This window comes from Astyanax mexicanus, chromosome 5, assembly GCF_023375975.1.
Source record: "Astyanax mexicanus isolate ESR-SI-001 chromosome 5, AstMex3_surface, whole genome shotgun sequence".
Taxonomy (NCBI): Eukaryota; Metazoa; Chordata; class Actinopteri; order Characiformes; family Acestrorhamphidae; genus Astyanax; species Astyanax mexicanus.
In genome coordinates, this window is record NC_064412.1 from 38,819,713 (window position 1) to 38,840,468 (window position 20,756).

The following is a 20,756-nucleotide window of genomic DNA, read 5'->3' on the forward strand; positions in this document are numbered from 1 at the left end:
AGATATTTTAATACTGTAGCTTGAAGGATAATTTTAATGCTGAATATATTTGTTAACTGGAGAAAGGAGGGTACTGTGGCCAATTTTAACACTGGAATGCCCCTAATGTCTTCAGAAAAACATTATACATTTATATTAAATGTGTGTCTGACTTGTATATTAGAGCTTTTGAAAAAATATATATTTTAAATTCTTAAATATTGAGTATTTTAGGTGCATTTACAGTGCTACAAGTTGTTGCCGTATCTCTTTTTAAGGTCTCTGCTAATGTCTGACTTCTTAATATATTGTGTAATTTGTGGTACAAAGTAAACCCAATTGTAAATCAAAGCCTTAATTTAAGCCTTAATGTTTGATATTATATATATATAATCCTAACAGTAAAGAAAGTCACAAACCTATATAAAATCCCAGTCATCCAAAAATAAATAAATAAATAAATAAGATGAAATAAAAATACTGTGAATCAACACTTTACAATGGAAATCTGAAGCCTGTATGTAACAGACATTAACATACAGTATGTTGTCGCTGTCATACAAAAACCTCAAATCTCCAAAACAGCAACCTTAAAAAAAAACTCTTAATCATCTTAAATGGAAATCAATGTAAAAAAGATTGCATTTCACAAGTCATTTTAGAGCATTTTTTTGGTTCATTCTTCATGAAATCATGGAAAAACCTAAAGAGTCACAAAACAGATATAGAATGTTTTTTTTTTTTTGGATTTTTAAAGAATCTTTTGCAATATAAAAAGGTTATTTACCAATAATAGTTGTTTAAACTGCAAAGTGAAACAGAGCCGCTGATACACGCAAGCAGAAGTATAAACGTACTCCGCTGCGTAGCGCACTCTCGCTGGATATGCATAGGCTACACAGTAGGATCGATGAAGAAGTGTAAATTGGGCTTTACACACCACCACCATGCCAGTGTCAGTGAAGTGCTAAGAATAATACCTGCTCTGTGGTGGTCCTGGATTTAATACCTTTGGGCAAGGTTGGACATGGTGGCATACAGGTTTGCTATCGCATCCTACAGCACATTTACCCAATGTTACCCACATGTTGCAGGCAGGCCTGTAGATCCTGTCCACTTGTAGGTTGCCCAATCTGCTGTCCAAGCTGGTCCCATGAAAGCTCGATTGGCAATAGATTTGGGGACCAGGCATGGCAAACAATTGGAAATCTGGTGGAGATATTCCTGCAATCCTACATTGTTTGTGGATGAGCATTATCCTACTGAAAAATGGCAAAATGGCATTAGAGGCAACACATGGGGCTACAGGATACCCTGCACATAGCGAGGCAACACATTTTTGGCTTCAGGATATCCAACAACTGGGGGGGAACAGCTGCTTCACGGAAAAGATAGGACTGAAGCACATATCACAAGGTCTCTAAAATCATATCTTACCACTGTCAGGACCTAAATTTGGTTCTATTGACGAAACGAATCCAGTTGGTATGGAAACAATATCCAGGATTCTTGTTCATGATACCACTGCAAATGAAGGTCATGATTGCTGGCTTCTTGGTGAGCTTAATGACCAAAAGTAGCTTCTGAGATCCTTTTAACAGGGCAGCAGGGATCTTTTACACACTCTTGGCAAGAACCAATGTCTAATCGGACCACACCTGTATTCATTTGGCAGCAATCCATTATTGCATTATAGTTTTTTGTCATCAAGTGTGCGATCAAATTGCAACACCCCTAAAGGGACAAAAGCTAAGCACTACATACATGACTCAACCAGATGCAGCAGTCAATCCGTCGTAGTTCTTCTCCCCAATACAGTTCTCCAGCACTAATCAGGGATCTGATTGAAGCTTCACTGGGCTGGAGATGATTTGGCTCACATCTCAGCACGGCTGATGGGATAGCACCGGTAATGAGATGAGTCTAGAGACCCCGGGGTATCCTAGAGAGAGAGAGAAAGAGAGAGAGAGAGAAATAGAGAGAGTGCAGACAGTAAAAAAATGTATTTGATAACAAAGACAAGAGACAGAACTCTTAGTTTTGGATTTGTCTTCGCTTGTGTCTGTTTTGCATCTTATTGATGCTGACGCCCCAATTTTTCCCTCCATCAAAGATATTTCTGTCTGACATCTGAGCACGTCCTGTTAAAAATTCATCCTGAACTTACACTGCATTACTGCAGAGATTTTCTGCAGTCTACCCAAACACCGGAGCCTCTGTGGCAGATGCTGTCAATCAGACTTAATCCACAATTCTCACTTACTGGTACATTCTGTTTTTGGCAACTAAGCACATAATCTAAAGCATTTTCTCAGAAATATGAGAGTTTTTGATTGTAAAAACTCTAGATCACATTAGACCAGATACAAGTAAATATAAATACAGTAATAAGCAGCAAGAATTTCTCAAGAATTTCTGAAGTTGGGACTGTATGGAGGGCTGTGTTGGGGCTGTGGTGTGGGAATGTTGAAGCTGTGTTGAGGGTGTGTTGGAGCTGTGTCAGGGTTGTGTTGGGGCTCTGTTTAGACTGTGTTTGGGTTATTTTGGGGCTGTCTTTGGCCTGTCTACCTGATAGTAGAAGTGTGAAGAGGCTGAGTTAGGGGGTGTTGAGCCTTATTAGTTGGTGCTGTGTTAAAACTATGTTGGGGTGTGTTGGGGATGTGAAGGTATTGTGTTAGGAGTGTATTGGCACAGTATCAGGGTTGTGTTGGTGATGTGTTAGGGGTGTATTGGCACTGTATCAGGGTTGTGTTACGGTTGTGTTGGGGCTTTGAAGATGTTATGTTGGGGCTGGGTTTGGGCTGTGTTGGGTCACTCTTAGAGATGCATAGAGGACATGTTGGGACTGTGTTGGAGTGTAGTGGCACTGTATTAAGGTTGTGTTGTGTCTATGTTGGGGTGTGTCAGGGGTTTGATGAGGCTGTTTTGGGGTATATTGGGATGTGTTGTGACTGTATCGGGGTTATGTTGTCTCTATGTTGGGGTGTGTTAGGGGTGTGTAGGGATATCTTGGGGCAGTCTTAAGGATGTGTTAAGCACATTTTGGGGTGTGTAGGGACTGTACCAGGGTTATGTTGTCTCTATGTTAGGGGACTGTGTTGGTGGTGGGTTAAGGGTGGGTTGGGGCTTTGTTGGGACTGTGTTGGGCGTGTGTTAGGGGTGTTTTGAGATGTGTTGGGCGTGTGTTGAGACTGTATCAGGGTTATATTGTCACTATGTTGGGGGTGTGTTGGGTTGTGTTGTGACTGTATCAAGGTAATGTTGTCTCTATGTTGGGGTGTGTTTGAAGTGTGAATGGGTTGTGTTGTGACTGTATCAAGGTTATGTTGTTTCTATGTTGGGGCTATGTTAGGGATGTGTTTGGGGTGTGTTGTGACTGTATCAGGGTTATGTTGTCCCTATGTGTTGGTGTTGGTGTGTTGGGACTGTGTTGGTGGTGGGTTAAGGGTGGGTTGGGGCTTTGTTGGGACTGTGTTGGCCGTGTGTTAGGGGTGTTTTGAGATGTGTTGGGCATGTGTTGAGACTGTATCAGGGTTATATTGTCACTATGTTGGGGGTGTGTTGGGTAACTGTATCAAGGTTTTGTTGTCTCTATGTTAGGGACTTGTTGGAGAAGTGTGTTGGGGATGTGTTGTGACTGTATCAGGGTTATGTTGTCCCTATGTTAGGGATGTGTTTGGAATGTGTTGTGACTGTATCAGGGTTATGTTGTCCCTATGTTAGGGATGTGTTTGGAGTTTGTTGGGGATGTGTTGTGACTGTATCAGGGTTATGTTGTCTCTATGTTAGGGATGTGTTTGGAGTTTGTTGGGGATGTGTTGTGACTGTATCAGGGTTATGTTGTCTCTATGTTAGGGATGTGTTTGGAGTGTGTTGGGGTGGGCTTGAACTGAACCGGGGTTGTGTTGTATCTATGTTAGGGATGTGTTTGGAGTGTGTTAGGGTGTGTTGGAACTGAATCGGGGTTGTGTTGTATCTATGTTGGGGGTATGCTGAAATGTGTTTGGGGTGTCGGGGTTGTGTTGTCTCTACCTTTGGGGTTATGTTGGGGTGTGTTGGGCAGAAGAATGACAGTCAATAACTCTCTCTCTCTCTGTGTCTCTCTCTCTGTCTCTCTTTATCTCTCTTCTACCTTGTTTCAGGAAAAGGCCGCTTTTTCCGTTTCCGCCTCCCTGTGCCGCTGAGCATGCTGGGAGTCAGTAAGCAGTCTCTCCCGCAGGAGGATCCGGATGAGGTAACCGTGCACTCCCCCGAGCGGATCGAGCCGCGCTCCTCCTGCTCATCCTCTCTCTCGCTGTCACTCTCCCCTCACGAGCTCCGCCCACCCACTGCTGAAAGCTGCAGCCCCTCCTACGGCAACGACACCAGAGCTCTGATTGGCCAGAGCCTGCTTGGCTCATCCTCACCTGTCTCTGGACCGCAGGACCACTCTTCCCCACGATCGCCGTGGGAGAGGACGGGGCCCCACGGGTCTGTGGGCACTCGGTCCGCCTCCGGAGGGCAGTCCCGCGGGAGCGTGTGCACACTGCGCAGAGCCTCATCCACCCACGACCTGGAGGGCTTCAGCGCACAGGTGGAGAGGACGTACCGGGACCGGCACGCCAGCGAAGGTACACACCCCCAACCATAGTGGAGAAGCAGCACAACCACACACACACACACAGGCAGAACTTATAATCTAATATACCTGGATGTGCTATTAATAGTACACTGATATTAGTAAATCTCATCCTGAAATGACCACAGTTCTTCACATGGTCAACTTCTTGACATATCAGACCTGATAATATTCTTTTATTTGCTTTAAGAGTGTAATCTAGGGGGGGGAAATAAATAAAAATTAAAAAAAAGTATGAGAATTTTTTATGATTACTATTTTTAGTTCTTAAAAATCCTGAAAAATCCTGAAAAATCCTGAAATGACCATGGTTCATCACATGGTCAACTTCTTGACATAACAGACCTGATCATCAATTTTAAATATTCTTTTATTTGCTTTAAGAGTGTAAAACATTTAATAAGAAACATTTATGTACATTTTTGTATTGTGATAAGCATCTAGGCGGAAGAAACTAAAAACACAATAAAATAGAAAAAGATTATAAGAAATTCTTATTATTACTATTTTTAGTTCTAACATAACATATTCATTTCTTAAATGTATAAACATATGGCTCCATTAAAAGTGATGACCAAGCTACTGTTACTTTTACATTTAATGTTTATATATTTTTTTAAAAATAAATAAAAACAGGTTTCTGACAGAAGCAACTGTCTATCTACTAGAGATTCCCTCTGGCAGCTTTGATATGTAAAGATATACAGTCTTAATTATCCCATTTTTAAAAATGCATTAAAACAGTTAATTAAATAATTAAAAAATAAAAAATTATTTTGATATATAACCTCACAGCTCTATAATAATCCAAATATTTTCATTAACTATAGACTGATCTGGAACAATAAATGACATAAATAAAATGAAATAAAGCCTCATTCACTCCCCACAGCACTGCTACTGTGTCTTTTCACTTTTCACTGTCGCTTCTTTCCTTCCTCCTCTCTCTCTCTCTCTCTCTCTCTGTCTGTCCAACACTTTTCCTCCGCCGTCTCAGACAATGGTCGTAATATTAAAGGTACCCCAAAGCAGCTGTGTGGTAACAAGCACGTGCCTGCCTACCTGCCTGCTGGAAGCATGCCAGGGCAAATAACGAATGCTGGTTATAAAGTGAAGCAGTGCTGGAATAAGCGGAATGCTGATATTTAACCATCTATTGCTCGCAGCATCACCGAAAGCACGTGACATATCTGCCTGGATATGTGTTTGTTTGTGTGTGTGTGTGTGTGTGTGTGTGTAAATTAATTGAATATATGCTGAAGTGTTTGTTTGTGTATGTATATATGTTTAAACATGTGTTAGTGTGTTTGTTTATGTATGTATGTATGTATGTAGGTATGTATATGTGTGTGTCCTAGTGTGTTTGTGTGTGTGAGGGAGAGTGAAAGACTGTAACATACTGTAGTATGTATTTGAATCTGCACTTTGTGTATTTGAATTAAATTTACATGATTTTTGATAAACTGATAACACTTTATAATTGCTTAATTAATTATAAAATAAATGCAATTTTTTAAATTAATGTCTCAGAATTTACATCACGCTTAAGCATTAGCTTCTTATAATGTTTATTAGTCGTTATCTAATAATAATCCAATTAATAATTAGTTGTGGTGTAAATAATTAGCAGTTTTACAAATATGTAAAAATAGTACAGATGGATGATGGTAATAAATATAATGGATCATTTTATTTAGTCATATATATATAAACTTGCTGCACAAAGACCTTGCTGTGATTTAAATTTATGATCTCCTCACATTATGAAGCAGCAGTTAGACTGTAGGGCCACCAAAGAGCTGTGAAGTCACATTACGTAAAAACACATTTGTGAAATTTGTAAATATTAAAGGGTTCAACACATTTTAAGCACTATTGTATAGACTGTGTCTCAAACACAAGAAATGCTGACTTGTCACAAGGCAGTATAGTGATGAATGTTTTTGCACCTGAATCAATAGTGAAACATATATCCTGATGTTGCCATGGTATGAACACTCACTGCTAGTTATGAGTTTAGCTGTTATCATAGCTCTCCTAGCCATTAGCATATGACAACTAAAACAGATGGCTAAATTATTGGCAGATATTTAAGTCTAAGAAAAGGAAATTCTTGCTTGTAAATGCAACGTAAAGTAAACAAACTAAGGGCCATAGTTAAGTAATCTATAGGTGAGCCTTCAACTGCGCAACATGCAGCTTGATTTAGGGCGTGTCTTTAGTATCATAAGGACGTAAAAAATACGCCTTGTGCCTTGTGCAAAAGGCACATACTAATTATGTTCATTAATCATGGGTGTGTTTTGGCCGTAATGTGCAACGGGTGTACGTGTGTTGAGCACATGCTGCACAACTGTATTGCCAAGACAGCAATACATCTTTTACCTGAGCTATTTTTTTATATGCATTTAAAAAAATAGCAACAGAGCATGAGCACATGAACAGATATTAAAGTTAAAGTTATCCAAAAGCAGTGTGTAAGACTGGTGGAGGAGAACATGCCAAGATGCATGAAAACTGTGATTAAAAACCAGGGTTATTCCACCATTTCAATTTGGAATTTGGGAGAAACACACACACACATATATATATATATATATATATATATATATATATATATATATATATATATATATATATATATATATATGGACAAAATTGTTGGTACCCCTCGGTGAATCAAAGAAAAACCCACAATGTACACAGAAATAACTTAAATCTGACAAAAGTTATAATAAACAAAAATTTACCAATAAAAACCTCACATTGATTTTGAATCGTGGTTCAACAGATTTGTTTTAAAAAGTAATCTAATTAAACAGGCCTGGACAAAAATTATGTTACCTTGCGAAAAATAATGTGACCAAAAAGACATGTTAAATCAAAGTGTGTCCACTAATTAGCAAGACGTGAAAATAATCTGTTCACGTGGTGTAGGAAAGCGATGAGCATTGCAACGTTTTTTGTGCCTTTGAGGCTCAATTCACAATATGTATTATTGACCAATTTGAAATTCAGAACTATCAAAATGTGAATTAGAGCATTTTTGACTCAACTAAATTGACTTAAGCTGTTCTGCATATACATTTTTAGAGTGTATACATTTGAGTCACATTTGAATGCTTGTGTCTGTGTTAAAGATAGTATGTAATGTGTGTGTGTGTGTTTGTTTTTGTGTATTTTTGTGTGTGTATATGAGTGTATGTGTTCGTATGTGTGTGTTTTTGTGTGTGTGTTCAGCTCTAGGACACTAATGCACTAAAGCATGCTTAACACATGTAGGGGTGCACAGTCAGTAAAGGTCAAATGATACAAGCAAACTCGTGAAAGAACACTGATGTGTACAGAACACTGAAATTGGGAGGAAATATTCAAATGAACACAAAAAAGGTCAATCAGACACTTTAAATGTTAAATCTGGTCAAATCGGGGGCACTGAGTGATCCACCTGGCTAAGCGCTGCCACTATGATTGGGAGATTACTGGTTTGAATCCCGTTCATGTAGCTTGCCATCAGCTGCCGGAGCCCAGAGAGAGCACAACTAGTCTTGCTCTCTTTGGGTGGGTAGATGGAGCTCTCTCCCAACATCACTCTAAAGGGTGATGTCAATCAGCACAGGGCGTCTGTGAGCTGATGTATCAGAACCGAGTGTGCTGTGATGCTACTCGGTAATGCTACATCAGAAGCAGTTTTAAAAAAAGGGTGGAGTCTGACTTCACATGTATCGGAGGAAGCATGAGCTAGTCTTCACCTTCACCCTCCTGGTGTGTTGGGGCATCACTAGTGATAGGGGGAGTCCTAATGAGTGGGTTGGGTAATTGGCTGAGTAAATTTAGGGAAGAAAATGGGGAAAAAATTTTAATAAATCTATAAAAAAAATATGGTAAACTCCTGATAAAACTGACGCAAGCAATTGACCATCATTCATTTTGATTGTTAAGAAACACAATGGGAATTATCCATTGAAAACTAAGATCTGTGCACCCCTAATCAATACAATTCCAGCAAACAAACCACTCGCTTTTCTTTCATTCTCTAACTGCTAACATTTGAATGAGCTTTTGCAGCTGCATCTTTCTTTCTCTATTTCTCTCCCTCCTCTTTCTCTTCTCTTTTTTGATCTTAAACTCTTATATATTTTGGTTTTGGATTGTTCTGTGAGTTTGGAGAGGATCCAGCTGTTCTAGAAGCTGCAGATTAATAAGGCCACGTTCAGCACACTCATGGGCTCGTTTATTTCAGGAGCTCGTGGGTATTTAAGAAGCTGCCGTGTTTAGCCTCACAGTGACCTTATCTGCAGTTGGTGCCATTTTCTTTTTCTGTTGTTCTCTGTTTAACACTAGTGTGTGCTCAACCTCGTCCCTGCAGAACCAGAAGTCCTGAGGATGGAGCTGGATCTGATCCAAATCTTCCCCATTATCTCTCAATTGGACTGAAATGGAACTTTTGGAATGTATTGTTAAAACTCAGAAAAATGATCTCAAAAAATGTTCATTTATTTTCTGTGTGATAGAAAACTATGGCGGAAAACTGTGTTACTTTTTTACCGTTTAAGGTGGAACTGAACAATGAAATGCATTTTAAATGTAGTTTGTTAGATTTGGTTGTCATTGATTAGTTAAAATAGCAAGTTTAAAACTTTCTGAGCTCTGTGTGTATTGTTTACAGTACCTGTTTTAAAAATTTAAAAAACGTGTAATTTTAAAAATTTCTGCATTTTCTGTTAATACTAAAGTCATCCAAACTATTATGAAGGAAGGAAAGGAACCAGAATATGTTTAATATTTTACATTCTTCAAAGTAGCACCTTTTGATTAGATGACAGCTTTGCACATCTTGGCTGGATTTTCTCAGTCAGTTTTATGAGGTAGAGTCACCTGGAATGTTTAGCTTTCAGTTAACAGCTGTGCTGAACTTGTCAAGAGTTAATTACTTGGATTTCTTGTCTCCTAATGTGTTTCAGAGCATCAGTTGTAAAGTTGTAAAGAGGTAGGGTTGGTATACAGTGAATAGCTATATTTGAATAGTATTCTAATCCATATTATGTCAAGAACTACTTAAATTAAGAAAAGATAAAAATAACTTTAAGAAATGAAGGTCAACCAGTCTGAAAAAATGTGAAATTTAAAAGTATGCTAAATTGCAGTCGCAAAGACCAACAAAAATGTTATGATGAAACTGGCTCTCGTCAGGACTGGCCCTGGAAAGGAAGATCAAGAGTTACCTCTGTTGCACAGGATAATTTCATCAGAGTTACCAGCCTCAGAAACAACAAGTTAACAGAAGTTTTAAGTTTAACACTTTTAAATTACTAAATAATTCCTTATGTGTTCCTTCGTAGTTTGGATGACTTTAGCATTCATTTACAATATAGGAAAAAAATTAAACATTAATTGTTGTACGATCTGCCCACTAAGCAATAAAATCTGAGATCCACAAACACTGCTAAATCCCAGCTTAGTAAAAAGCATGAATTTTAAAACAAATTGAAAAAAATGTAAATTAGGTCGCATGTCGTAAATTTTTGTATCATCTACAATCCCAAGTTTATCATTTTAGCTGTTTGAGTGAAATTTACAAGTGACCCAACATGATATTTCCCAGTTTCTAACACCACCTAAAAGTGTAGGACAGGGGTCGGCAATTAGTTTTGGCTGCAGGCCAGATATTTTCCAAGCCATTACGTGGCGCACCACAAAAAAAAAATCTGTTTTTAGAAAATGAAGCAGGTAAACTCAAGAAGAAAGCAAAAATAAATAATTAAACACTTCGCTCCTCACGCGGGGATCGGTTGAGTCGTTATGATCCTGGTCTAGTATACTAGCGCTGCCCTGGCTAGTGTACAGATGGGAAAAACGCCTTATAATGAGCAAAGGAGCCCGAGAACTGGCGGAAAAATGAGAACAGGTGGAAACTAAAATCACACCGAGCGCGTCAGAGAGACAGAGAAGCGTGTAAACTAAATTTCGCCAGAGAAGCGTTTTCTTTTTTATTTTTTCATTATCGTTCACTATAGTTCAAACAATCTCACAGGCCTATTGCCGACCTATGGTGCAGGACATCAATTAAACTAAAGAAATATAAGTAATAGCACATATAATTAGTATTATTTTACTTTTTGAGTTGACTTAACTATTGAACATGCATTTAACACTAAAAGAAACATTAAGTTTTTCCACCAATGAAAAAAAACACAATGCTGCAGTTGTTGGGTATGGTCGACTCCACCGTCTCGACTACTGGTTCTGCAGCGACAAGTGCTTAGAAGATGCTAGACTTTTCTGTCTCAACTACTCTTTAATCCCCTCCCCCTTTCTCTTTCGCTGTTTCTAATTGGCTAGTATCGCGCTCTTGGATGGCTGGGGGTATGGCTTGAGCTTTTTTTTCTATTTGTTGATGTTACAGCATGCCTTTACTTGTTCGTAATTTCTGTTGTTCATCTCTGTTCTTGTAAAAATTATATATTTTTTTAACCCCAATTGAGTGAGACTGTGGGACTGCACTGTGGAGGTGTCTGTGGTTCATGTTGGTGCTGTGTTTCCCTTCCTGAAATGTGGGCGGGAACATTAACGTCTGACAGCTGTTGGGAACTGTTACGCCATTATTAGTATTGGATTAGTGGAAAAATAAGGAAACTTCAGCTGAAACCCTCTGTGTGTGTGTGTGTGTGTGTGTGTGTGTGTGTCCTCCAGGGCCGTTTAACCAGATCAAATGCAGTCTTCTGGGCTCCACGTCCGACTCGAACCTCACTAAATACAGCACCATCAATAAGATCCCCCTCATCACGCTCAACTTCTCCGAAACAAACAACGAAAAGCGTCCGCCGTCGCCCTCCTCCTCCGAGAAAACCATCATAGCACCAAAGGTCAAGGATCGCACGCACAATGTTACAGACAAGGTCACACAGGTGAGAAGGTCAATTCTTCTGTGTTCTATCTTGTCCTTGGTTATATCAAGTGCAAACCATTCATGGTGATTCAAAACATAAAATTCTTGTTTTTAATTCAAGGTGTGTCGGTGTGTCCTTGGTATCATGAGGGCACAAAAAATATGAAACACGAAAAAGGTGTGGACAAATTATTTATCAAATTATCAAATTATAATCATGGATGTGTTTTTTGCGTAACGTGTAATGAACCAGTCGGTGTGTTAGTTTTCATTCCCTTTAAGAGGCAGCTGTGCTCTGACTTTGGTGTGTTCGTTTCTTAGCAGCGAGGCGCTTTGTGTCTCTCAGCAGAGGATACTGACCTGCTTGTTCAGGCTCTGAAGCAGCTCATTTAAGGAAACAGCAATGTTATTTTATTCTTTATTTTGTGTTGCTACATTCTATTCTTAGTTAAAAATAAATGCCAGCTAAGAAAACCTTAATGAATATCAGATTATTCGTAAAAGGTCGTAAATTGGGTTCAAGAATGGATTTGTTCAGATGAATGGTTGGTGAATGGGGCCCAATGTCCATACTATTATACAGCATAATGAAAGAGACATACCTGTACTTGTTAACATGTACTGTATATATATATATATATATATATATATATATATACACTACCGCTCAAAAGTTTGGGATCACAGTAAAGTTTTCTTGTTTTCAATAGAAATATACTTAGGATTAAGAAATAAAGCAAATAAACAGGTCATGCAGACAGAGTAGTAAATATTGTTTTTAATGAAAATGATGACTGTACTTCAAATTTTGCCTTCATCAAAGAGGCTATTTTTGCAGCAATTACAGCCTGGCAGACTTTAGGCATTCTAGCTGTCAACTTTTCGAGGTAATCTGATGTGATTTAACTCCATGCTTCCTGTAGCTTCATCTCCCACAACATGGATTGGCTTGATGCAGTCTTCATCTGTACCATACAGTCAAGCTGCACCCAGAACAGCTCAATACAGTTCAGATCCGGAGACTGTGCTGCCACTCCATTACAGTCAGACTCCTTATTTCTTAAATATTGCAGACAAGTGTGGAGGTATGTTTGGGGTTATTATCCTGTTGTAGGATGATATTGACCCCAATAAAGCGCTGTCCACAGGGTATGGCATGGCATTGCAAAATCTTGTGGTAATCTTCTTTCTTTAAGATCCCTTCCACTCTGTATAAATCTCCTATTTTACCACCTCCAAAGCATACCCAGACCGTCATGCTGCCTCCACCATGCTGGACAGATGGCATTAAGCATTGGTTATGCGTCTTTTCATTGGTGAGGTATGGCTTTTTTCCAGCATCCTGGAGTCGCGTCTTGACTGTTTAGGCTGACACTGGTGTTTGATGGGTTCCATTTAGTGCAGCTGTCAGTTGACAGCCTGTGAGGTGTCTTTCCTCACAATGCACACTCTAACTCTATTTATCTTTTTGCACAGTTGTGTATCGGGGCTTCCCACTCCTTTTTCTGTCCTTGTTAGAGCCGGTTTGCGTCACTCTTTGATGGGAGTAGTTAACAGCATGGTAATATATTTTCAATTTATTTGCAGTATCTCGCATTGAGTAGCCTTTCTTCCTTTAACACAACAATGGACTGAAGTTTCAATGGACTGAATGCTTCAGATACTTAACTAACCTAAAGTGTAATGCTCCCTTTTATGCTCACTTATTAGTATAACGTTTTTCAGCTGTGCATCACAATTGATCAAGCAACCAATTAGCCCAATAACATCCTTAACTTGGATTGGCAGCCGTACCAGGAGATTTAGGCAGAGGACTGAGAATTGCTAATAATGTGACTATATGTAAAATAAGCCTCTATACAAAAATAGGCTTTAATACAAAAAAATATATTCCTTAGAAATCCTCTGATACACTTGGACAATGGACAATATTGTGAATTGCATGAAAATGTGTTTTATGTTCAAAAAGAGGAACATTTGTAAGTGATCCTAAACTTTTGAGCGGTAGTGTATATATAGAGTATTTTAGTGCCATGACATTATCTCAATTTTTTTTTACTGTTTATTATCTTCTGTTGTTCAGGTGCACTAAGCCCTTGCTGGGATTTTGAGATTTTAGCCTATGATCTCCTCAAACACTGAATGAGCAGCAGTTAGACTACTGTGTGCCACCAAAAAGATTTGAATTACGAATTATGAATGTTGTTTCTTTCTATTTAATCAGTGTAGCTAGGAGGTGATCATAAAATTCTGACTGCACTGTGTATAAAATACAGTCTAAAATTCTTGGAAGTGGTAATATGAACTGGAGTGTGACTTTCTCAGTGGATATTTTAGCTTCCACTGAAGTTCCTCTGAATTCAATCCACAGTGTTCCAGAACAGCGTGCTTACTGTAGGCTATGTATACAGTCTCTCAACCTTCAAAATTAGCTCCGTTACCCAGCGTTCCCTCCTCCAGCGCTGAGAGACAGTGAGGGAGGCTGTGGGCAGTTAATAATAGACGGTCAAGATGCTGTCAGCATTATTTCAGAGGATGCTGCTGCTACTGCTGCTAAATCCACACAATGCTGACATGTCTTCAGGTCTTTAGGAGTCAAGAGCAATAAATAAATATGATACACACCCGTACATATACTGTAAATACACGCTCAAACACCTTCCGTCTCACTCCGTGTCCCACACCCACTCTCCCACCCATTCTTTAGCACTGTCTGTTTGTTTGCCACAGTAGTAGAGTTGCCTGTATCTAAGCAGATGGCACTTATCACACACAGATGGCTGGCTTCAGCTCTTCAACTCTTAATGTTTTTATTGTAGTTAAAGTGTTGGACCGTCTTTAAAATTACGCTTTGGCATCCACACCGCCGAGGCTGCCCACACACACAACCTTATGGCTGAACGTGGTTCTCTCTATCCCGTTTGACCCAGTTCGGACCTCCATAACCTGTTCCAAAAGTGTTATGTTGATTTTATAGTGAAAATAAGTGAAAATAAATAAACAAATCCTTTCCTGAAAACAAACTTAGCTCAGTTAGTGTGAAGTATCAGCCCAAGCTTAGCTGATGTACAGCAGTATTGGCTGAGACTTGACCAATCCAATCCATGTGGAATTCGCCCAAATATGGGTTATACCCGCCAACCCGAGTGTTGGAACAGGCGCCTCAGGCCAATTCCCATATTATACTCAGCAACCAGTGTTTTGGCCAAGCATCTTGGGACAATTTCCAAATTATACTTGGCAAAGCGAGTGTTGGCACAAGTGGCTTGGGCCAATTCCCATATCCCATATTATACTTGGCACACTTGGCTCTTACATCTTTCACATGCTTTCACAACTGCATTGTTTGGTTTGGACTTTTAGACTTTTCAGTTTGGCCTGAAACAAAATTGCATTTGTAAAAGATGCTTTGAATCAAAGGAGGTGGTCTCGGTCCAGATCTACTAAACCTAGGTATTGTTTATTTAAGCAATTAAACAAACATTAACATTAACAATTTCCTTCCGTTAAAATCCACTTTTTTCTTGTTCTTTGTGAAATACAATAGGTCTCTTTGAGTTGTATATAATGCTGCTCATTAAACTGTTCTTCAACCTCCATTGTCTGCACTAGCTATGAAAAGACAATACTCAGAAAAGCAAGTGAATCAGAAAAAGCACCATGTCAACCCGTGAATTAGTATTCATGGCCTCGCCCACCTTTCTTCGCGACCGCTCACAGACAGAGCTGAAGCCGGGCTGCAGCAGAGCCGACACTGTCTCGTCAGCTAAAGAGCTTACAGCTCTGCGTACAGCAGTTAGTTAGCGTTAGCTATCTTGTTTAAGTAACTATAGGTTTACATCGGATCTCCGGTGGATTCCGCGTTTTACCGAGACCTTAAATATACACTTGGGAAACAAGTTTGACAAGGTAGCACAACTCAACCGAACACTGCTCAAAGCATGCAAGTTTAGTAGCGTAAGTTTAGCTTAAAGAAATGTTATCATTGCCGCATTCGAGCAACGCTGAGAGTCTGACGTTAAATGAAGTATTCTTTGTGCTCTCTATATTTTTAAAACTAAGGCTCTATCTCAGAAAAAAATAATTGTCCTTTGAGTTTTAGAGCTGTAATATTGACTGTGGGGGAAGGCAGAAATCCTGTCTTGCTTCAGAGACCACTAATCCAGTGAACTAAATCAGTTATACAAAAACACCAGAGCACTTTTTTTTTCACAAAAAACGGCTCACACGGCATTCACAACTAGACATTTTAAAATAATGAATGAGAACAAAGAATGAAACCTTTAAACAATACAAGAAGAAAAAGAACTGGTGTCATGCCAAAATCCGACCCCCTTCACATGCAGGCAGGTTGCACAGCAATAGGTGTGGGTACAACAGATTAAGGTGGTGATTCCTGTGTCTACTGTAACTGTAGATGAACCCTTATTTATAAACAGAAATACAAGGAACTTGAGGGAAATCTGTTATGCTTATTTTACCTCAGGATGTTTATGCACTCGAAGAGGGGTTAAATTCTGGCAGGAATGCATCATTTGTCACAACATTTGGAAAAATGACTCACTGAACTGACACTGACAACTACCACACAGCTCTCTGAATCATGTAGACCAGGCACACAGGTGATGATGACAGGATGTATCAAATTTCTTTAGTACAATCAGTCACTAAACTGCAGAGTAATACTAAAACTAACTAGACTAAATATACACACTGTAATAAACACATTAACCTTGATGAAGACTTTGATCCACATTTTTAGGTGAGAAAATAGATAATAATTAAATAGGGTTAAATTTTACTTATCATCACTATCAATCGCTACATCCAGCCTGAAGGCTTTTGGCATAGTGTGGCATTATCATGCTGGAAGAAATCATAGATGGATCAGACTCTATTACTCTACTTAATATTACTCTGCTAATTAATAGAGATGCAATTTTCTTGTGATGAAAAGATTTGATGAAAATCCTACTGCATTCCTGTTAAATTCAAGAATTTGACTCCCTTTGAGCACATCACATCCCACAGCAGAATGGTTGCTAATGATTGCTAATATTTCTGTTTATGTATAAAGGTTAATCTACAGTTACAGCAGATAATCAGCAGACACAGGAATCTCCAGTGTAAACTGTTGTGCTCAGATTTTGTCACAACACTGGTACTTTTTCTTCTTCTATTGTTTAATGAGTGAAAATAGCCTGTTATTGCTCTCAGTGTCATCGACCAACGAACTGGTGGTGGATTTCCACAGGTGTAGACATCTCCCTTTATCAGTAAACATCCAGAGTATGGGCATCATGAGAGTAGGCTCTGGGTGTTCACCTAAACAACAAGCTAGACCGGTCAGTTAACACAACTGCACTTTACAAAAAAGGCCAGAGCAGACTTTACCTACTGAGGAGACTAAGGTAATTTGGAGGGCAGGGAACACTCCTGACAACCTCCTTTGACACAGTGGTGGCATCTGCCATCTTATACAGAGTGGTCTGTTGGGCGGAAGCATCTCGACAGCAGAAAAGGAGAGAGACTGGAACTCATTAAAACGGGCTGGCTCTGTCCTGGGAAGCCCACTAGACCCAGTTTTGGTCCTTTGGTCTGGTTTAATGCACCTTTCACAAAATACCAAACTTCCAAACCAAACAAGACATGTGTAAAAGCACCATTAATTGGGTTCAATCTTGATTATTAAAGTGAGTGGATCAAAAAAGTCAACAATCAGGCTGCCCTCCTAAATATTCCTCACGTACTGAATCCACAATAGATAATCCGAAAATTGAAGTAGATTGGACAGCACTCGTATAATATCCGATGTATTCATTTGACTCACACATAAAACACAAATGTTTTGGCCCTTAGGCCTTCCTCAGTGTACTCACCAAACATCAGACCCACTACTTAGTGGATCAACGAGGTGTATACACCCCGCCCCACCTAGCAACGTCATGAACTGGTCAACAGTATAATATAGTATTCTTCAAAAAATATTTTTAAAAATATACAAAAATCAATGATGATGTGCAAAAATAGGAAAAGAAAAAAGAATATTATGGAAAACAGAATATATAATACAATAACAATAATAATAATCATAATCTAATGAAAAAAAAATCACCATCTTAGTAACCAATATATTCTACTCAAAACAAATTCACCAAAATTTTTAGAATAAATAGCATCATCTTTAAAATCCACATGCCCATCAAAAACAAAAACAAAAATAAAGAAAACAAGAGAAGGAAAAATCTTCATAAATGCCTTTTGGATTTACTGTATTGAGTTTGAAAATGTACCAAGCCTCTCTCTGTAGAAAACGCTGCTCCCAATTCCCACCCCTAGGTAACGGTTTTACAATTGTCAAACCCATGAAACACATGGGGTTAGGGGGGGATTTTTCATCTTTTTTCCTAATTGTACATTTATGTTCACAAATCCTCGTCTTTAATTGTCGTTTGGTTTTTCCTACATAGAGAAGGCCACAAGGGCATACTAGCAAATAAACCCCAAAAATGGACAGACATGTTATCCTACCACTAATTTTAAACTTCTCCTGTGTTTATGGATGTACATAGCAGTCTTGTGTCATCATATTGTTGCAAACAGCACAATTAAAACATCTAAAATTACCGTCTGAAATCTTAAAGGGAAAATGTACCTGCCAATTAATAACGTGTTTCAAAAACTGGAAAAGATGGCTATATGTACTTGCAAAAGTAAGTGACTTAGGCTTGCTCAAGCGGGGCGTGTAAAGTAAATCATCCCGATTGATCTCCCACGAGTGGATCACTATGATCAGATCCAAAGATCTGTCTAAGGCCTTCAGAATGAAGTGTGTAGAAATAGATAAAGATCAAGTATCCAGATATATTACAATATATATATATATATATATTGTGACCGGAACCGTCAGAGGGCAGAACACACAGAGGCCAGGAAACCAAATTGGGCAAACCACAGTACTTTTATTTTCCAAATTACAAACAAAACTGTTCCGATTAGGCCGTAGCCTGAAAACGGGTGCAAAAAAATGGGCTTACGAAAACTACACCTCCTTTGAGGCGGGAAGAAATCAACATAAAGCTTATACCAAAAGTCCCAATCTGCTCCTATTTAGAGGGCACGGCTTTTAATTGGCTCTCCATTCAAGGCAGGCAGGGCCGATCCTCTTAGTTTTGGAGGCAGTGGCGAGCAGAGGGAAGGACGGGTGAATGGAGAAGCACAGAGGGAGCAGCTCCAGCCAGAGGGACGTTCCTTATGGGTCCGAGTCCGTTGCCGAACCTGTGTGGAAAGAGGACAAGAGAGAAAGCCGTCAGTATGTGTGGTCTCCTCGGGAACTCGCCTCCCAATGCGGCTCCTCTGGCCCTTTTTATGCTTCCCGTCCTGCATTGCAGCTGGTCTCGTTATCGCACGCCAGCCGTGTCTAGTTCCAGTCTCCGCCCTCCGCCTCCATGTGCTGTTTGCTTTGTTTGACTTCAGCACATGGGTTAACAGGTTGGACTGCTGTCGTGGCTCGGCTTTGTTTTGTTGATGGGGAAGTAGGCCTTCCCGGTGACAATATATATATATATATATATATATATATATTTCTTTTTTATGCCTTTTTCAATTATTTCACAAGACATTAACATGGCTATTTTCATCATTATGTAGGCTATATATATATATATATCCTATTTGTATTTATTTATAACTGTTACTATTCTGGTAGCAAAGCAGTTTAATAAAAGCGTGGCTGGTTTATCAGAAATAGCTGAGATTTCAGACGATATCAGACACTGAATATCAGACAGTGAAAGAGGCTTTGATGGGATTGGCATCGGGAGGCGGTCAGGCTCGTGATAGGTCTCGTGCATAATTAGACGATGCGCCCACTCATCTTCACTTCCTCCTTCACTGAGCTTCATCAGAGGGAGAAACTATTTACAGCACGACCTCTGACCTCTTTACTTCCAAAGCCGGCAGATTATTCTCAGCGAGGGACTCTGAGAGATGCAGAGAGACAAAGAGATGGAGGGAGAGAGAGAGAGAGACAGACAGAGACAGACAGAGAGGGAGACGGGGAGCGAGAGAAGGATGGATAAGAGGATGATTCTATTCCTGACAGAACTCTCCTGCTTTCTCTGACAATAATTGCTATGCCCCTCTCTTTCTCTTTCTCTCTCTCTCTCTCTCTCTCTCTCTCTCTCTCTCTGTGTAGTTTAGAGGAGAGTGGCTGTGTTAATTATCTGTGTGACATTGGGACAGTCCTAAAGAAGAATCCCCTCCCACACACTTTCAAACACTTTAAGAGCTCCGGGCCAAAGCTGCTCTCAGGCTTTGGGACGGTGAACCTTTTCTAACCAGTATCTTAACAGTCAGGTTCAGTAATTTGCTTTCACCAATTGCCATTTCTTATATCATAATAATTATGTAATTACTAGTGCTGTCAAGAAATAATGTGTTAGTGCAAGTGACTAAACTGGAAGCTTGATTAATCTGCAGCTATCAAAATATAATTAAGAAAAATCAATTAAAATCCTTATTTTAGTGAATACAAAAAGCCAAAAAGTAAAAAATAAGAGATCACTTAATGATGATGAGTTTCTTTGATTTTACCAAATTGAAAACCTCTGGAATATAATCAAGAGAAAGATGGATGATCACTAGCCATCAAATGAAAATGAACTGCTTGAATTTTTGCACCAGGAGTGGCATAAAGTTATTCAAAAGCAGTGTGTAAGACTGGTGGAGGAGAACATGCCAAGATGCATGAAAACTGTGATTAAAAACCAGGGTTATTCCATTAAATATTGATGTCTGAACTTTTAAAACTTGAATATGAATATGAACTTGTTTTCTTTGCAAGTTAATAAGCTCTGCATCTTTTTTGTTATTTCAGCCATTTATCATTTTCTGCAAATACATGCTCTAAATGACAATATTTTTTGAGGAATTGGAAAGAGTTGTTGTCTGTAGTTTATAGAATAAAACAACAATGTTCATTTTACTCAAACATATACCTATAAATAGCAAAATCAGAGAAACTGATTCAGAAACAATTTTCCTCTTTAAATTTTTTCCAGAGCTATATATCAGAATGTGGGATTGACTGTTTTTTACTGAACTCCGTGGTCCTCCAGTAATTTTAGCCCCGTCCGGACACACATCTCTGAGTTTCCGCTCCTCACGTTTCATAAAATAGCTATTTGTCCACTGCCACGCACCGTAATTACACTTTGGGCGCGCGTTTCCACAGAGATCCACTTGAACACAACAGCGAGTGGAAAAGGG

At 39.2% G+C, this 20,756-nt stretch overlaps 1 protein-coding gene across 5 annotated transcripts in view; it reads left to right on the forward strand.

The window, feature by feature from the left end:
• Positions 1 to 20,756, forward strand: part of kcnh7 (potassium channel, voltage gated eag related subfamily H, member 7) — a 130,362-nt gene that overhangs the window by 69,494 nt on the left and 40,112 nt on the right. For 3 of the 5 annotated variants that reach the window (XM_049479147.1, XM_049479145.1, XM_049479146.1), the window contains exons 4-7: positions 4,122 to 4,589; positions 5,595 to 5,615; positions 10,940 to 10,963; positions 11,291 to 11,505. In XM_049479147.1, the coding sequence (XP_049335104.1) occupies positions 4,122 to 4,589; positions 5,595 to 5,615; positions 10,940 to 10,963; positions 11,291 to 11,505 (728 nt within the window). The remainder of the gene's footprint in view (positions 1 to 4,121; positions 4,590 to 5,594; positions 5,616 to 10,939; positions 10,964 to 11,290; positions 11,506 to 20,756) is intronic. The other 2 variants (XM_049479148.1, XM_049479149.1) reach the window with 2 other exon arrangements.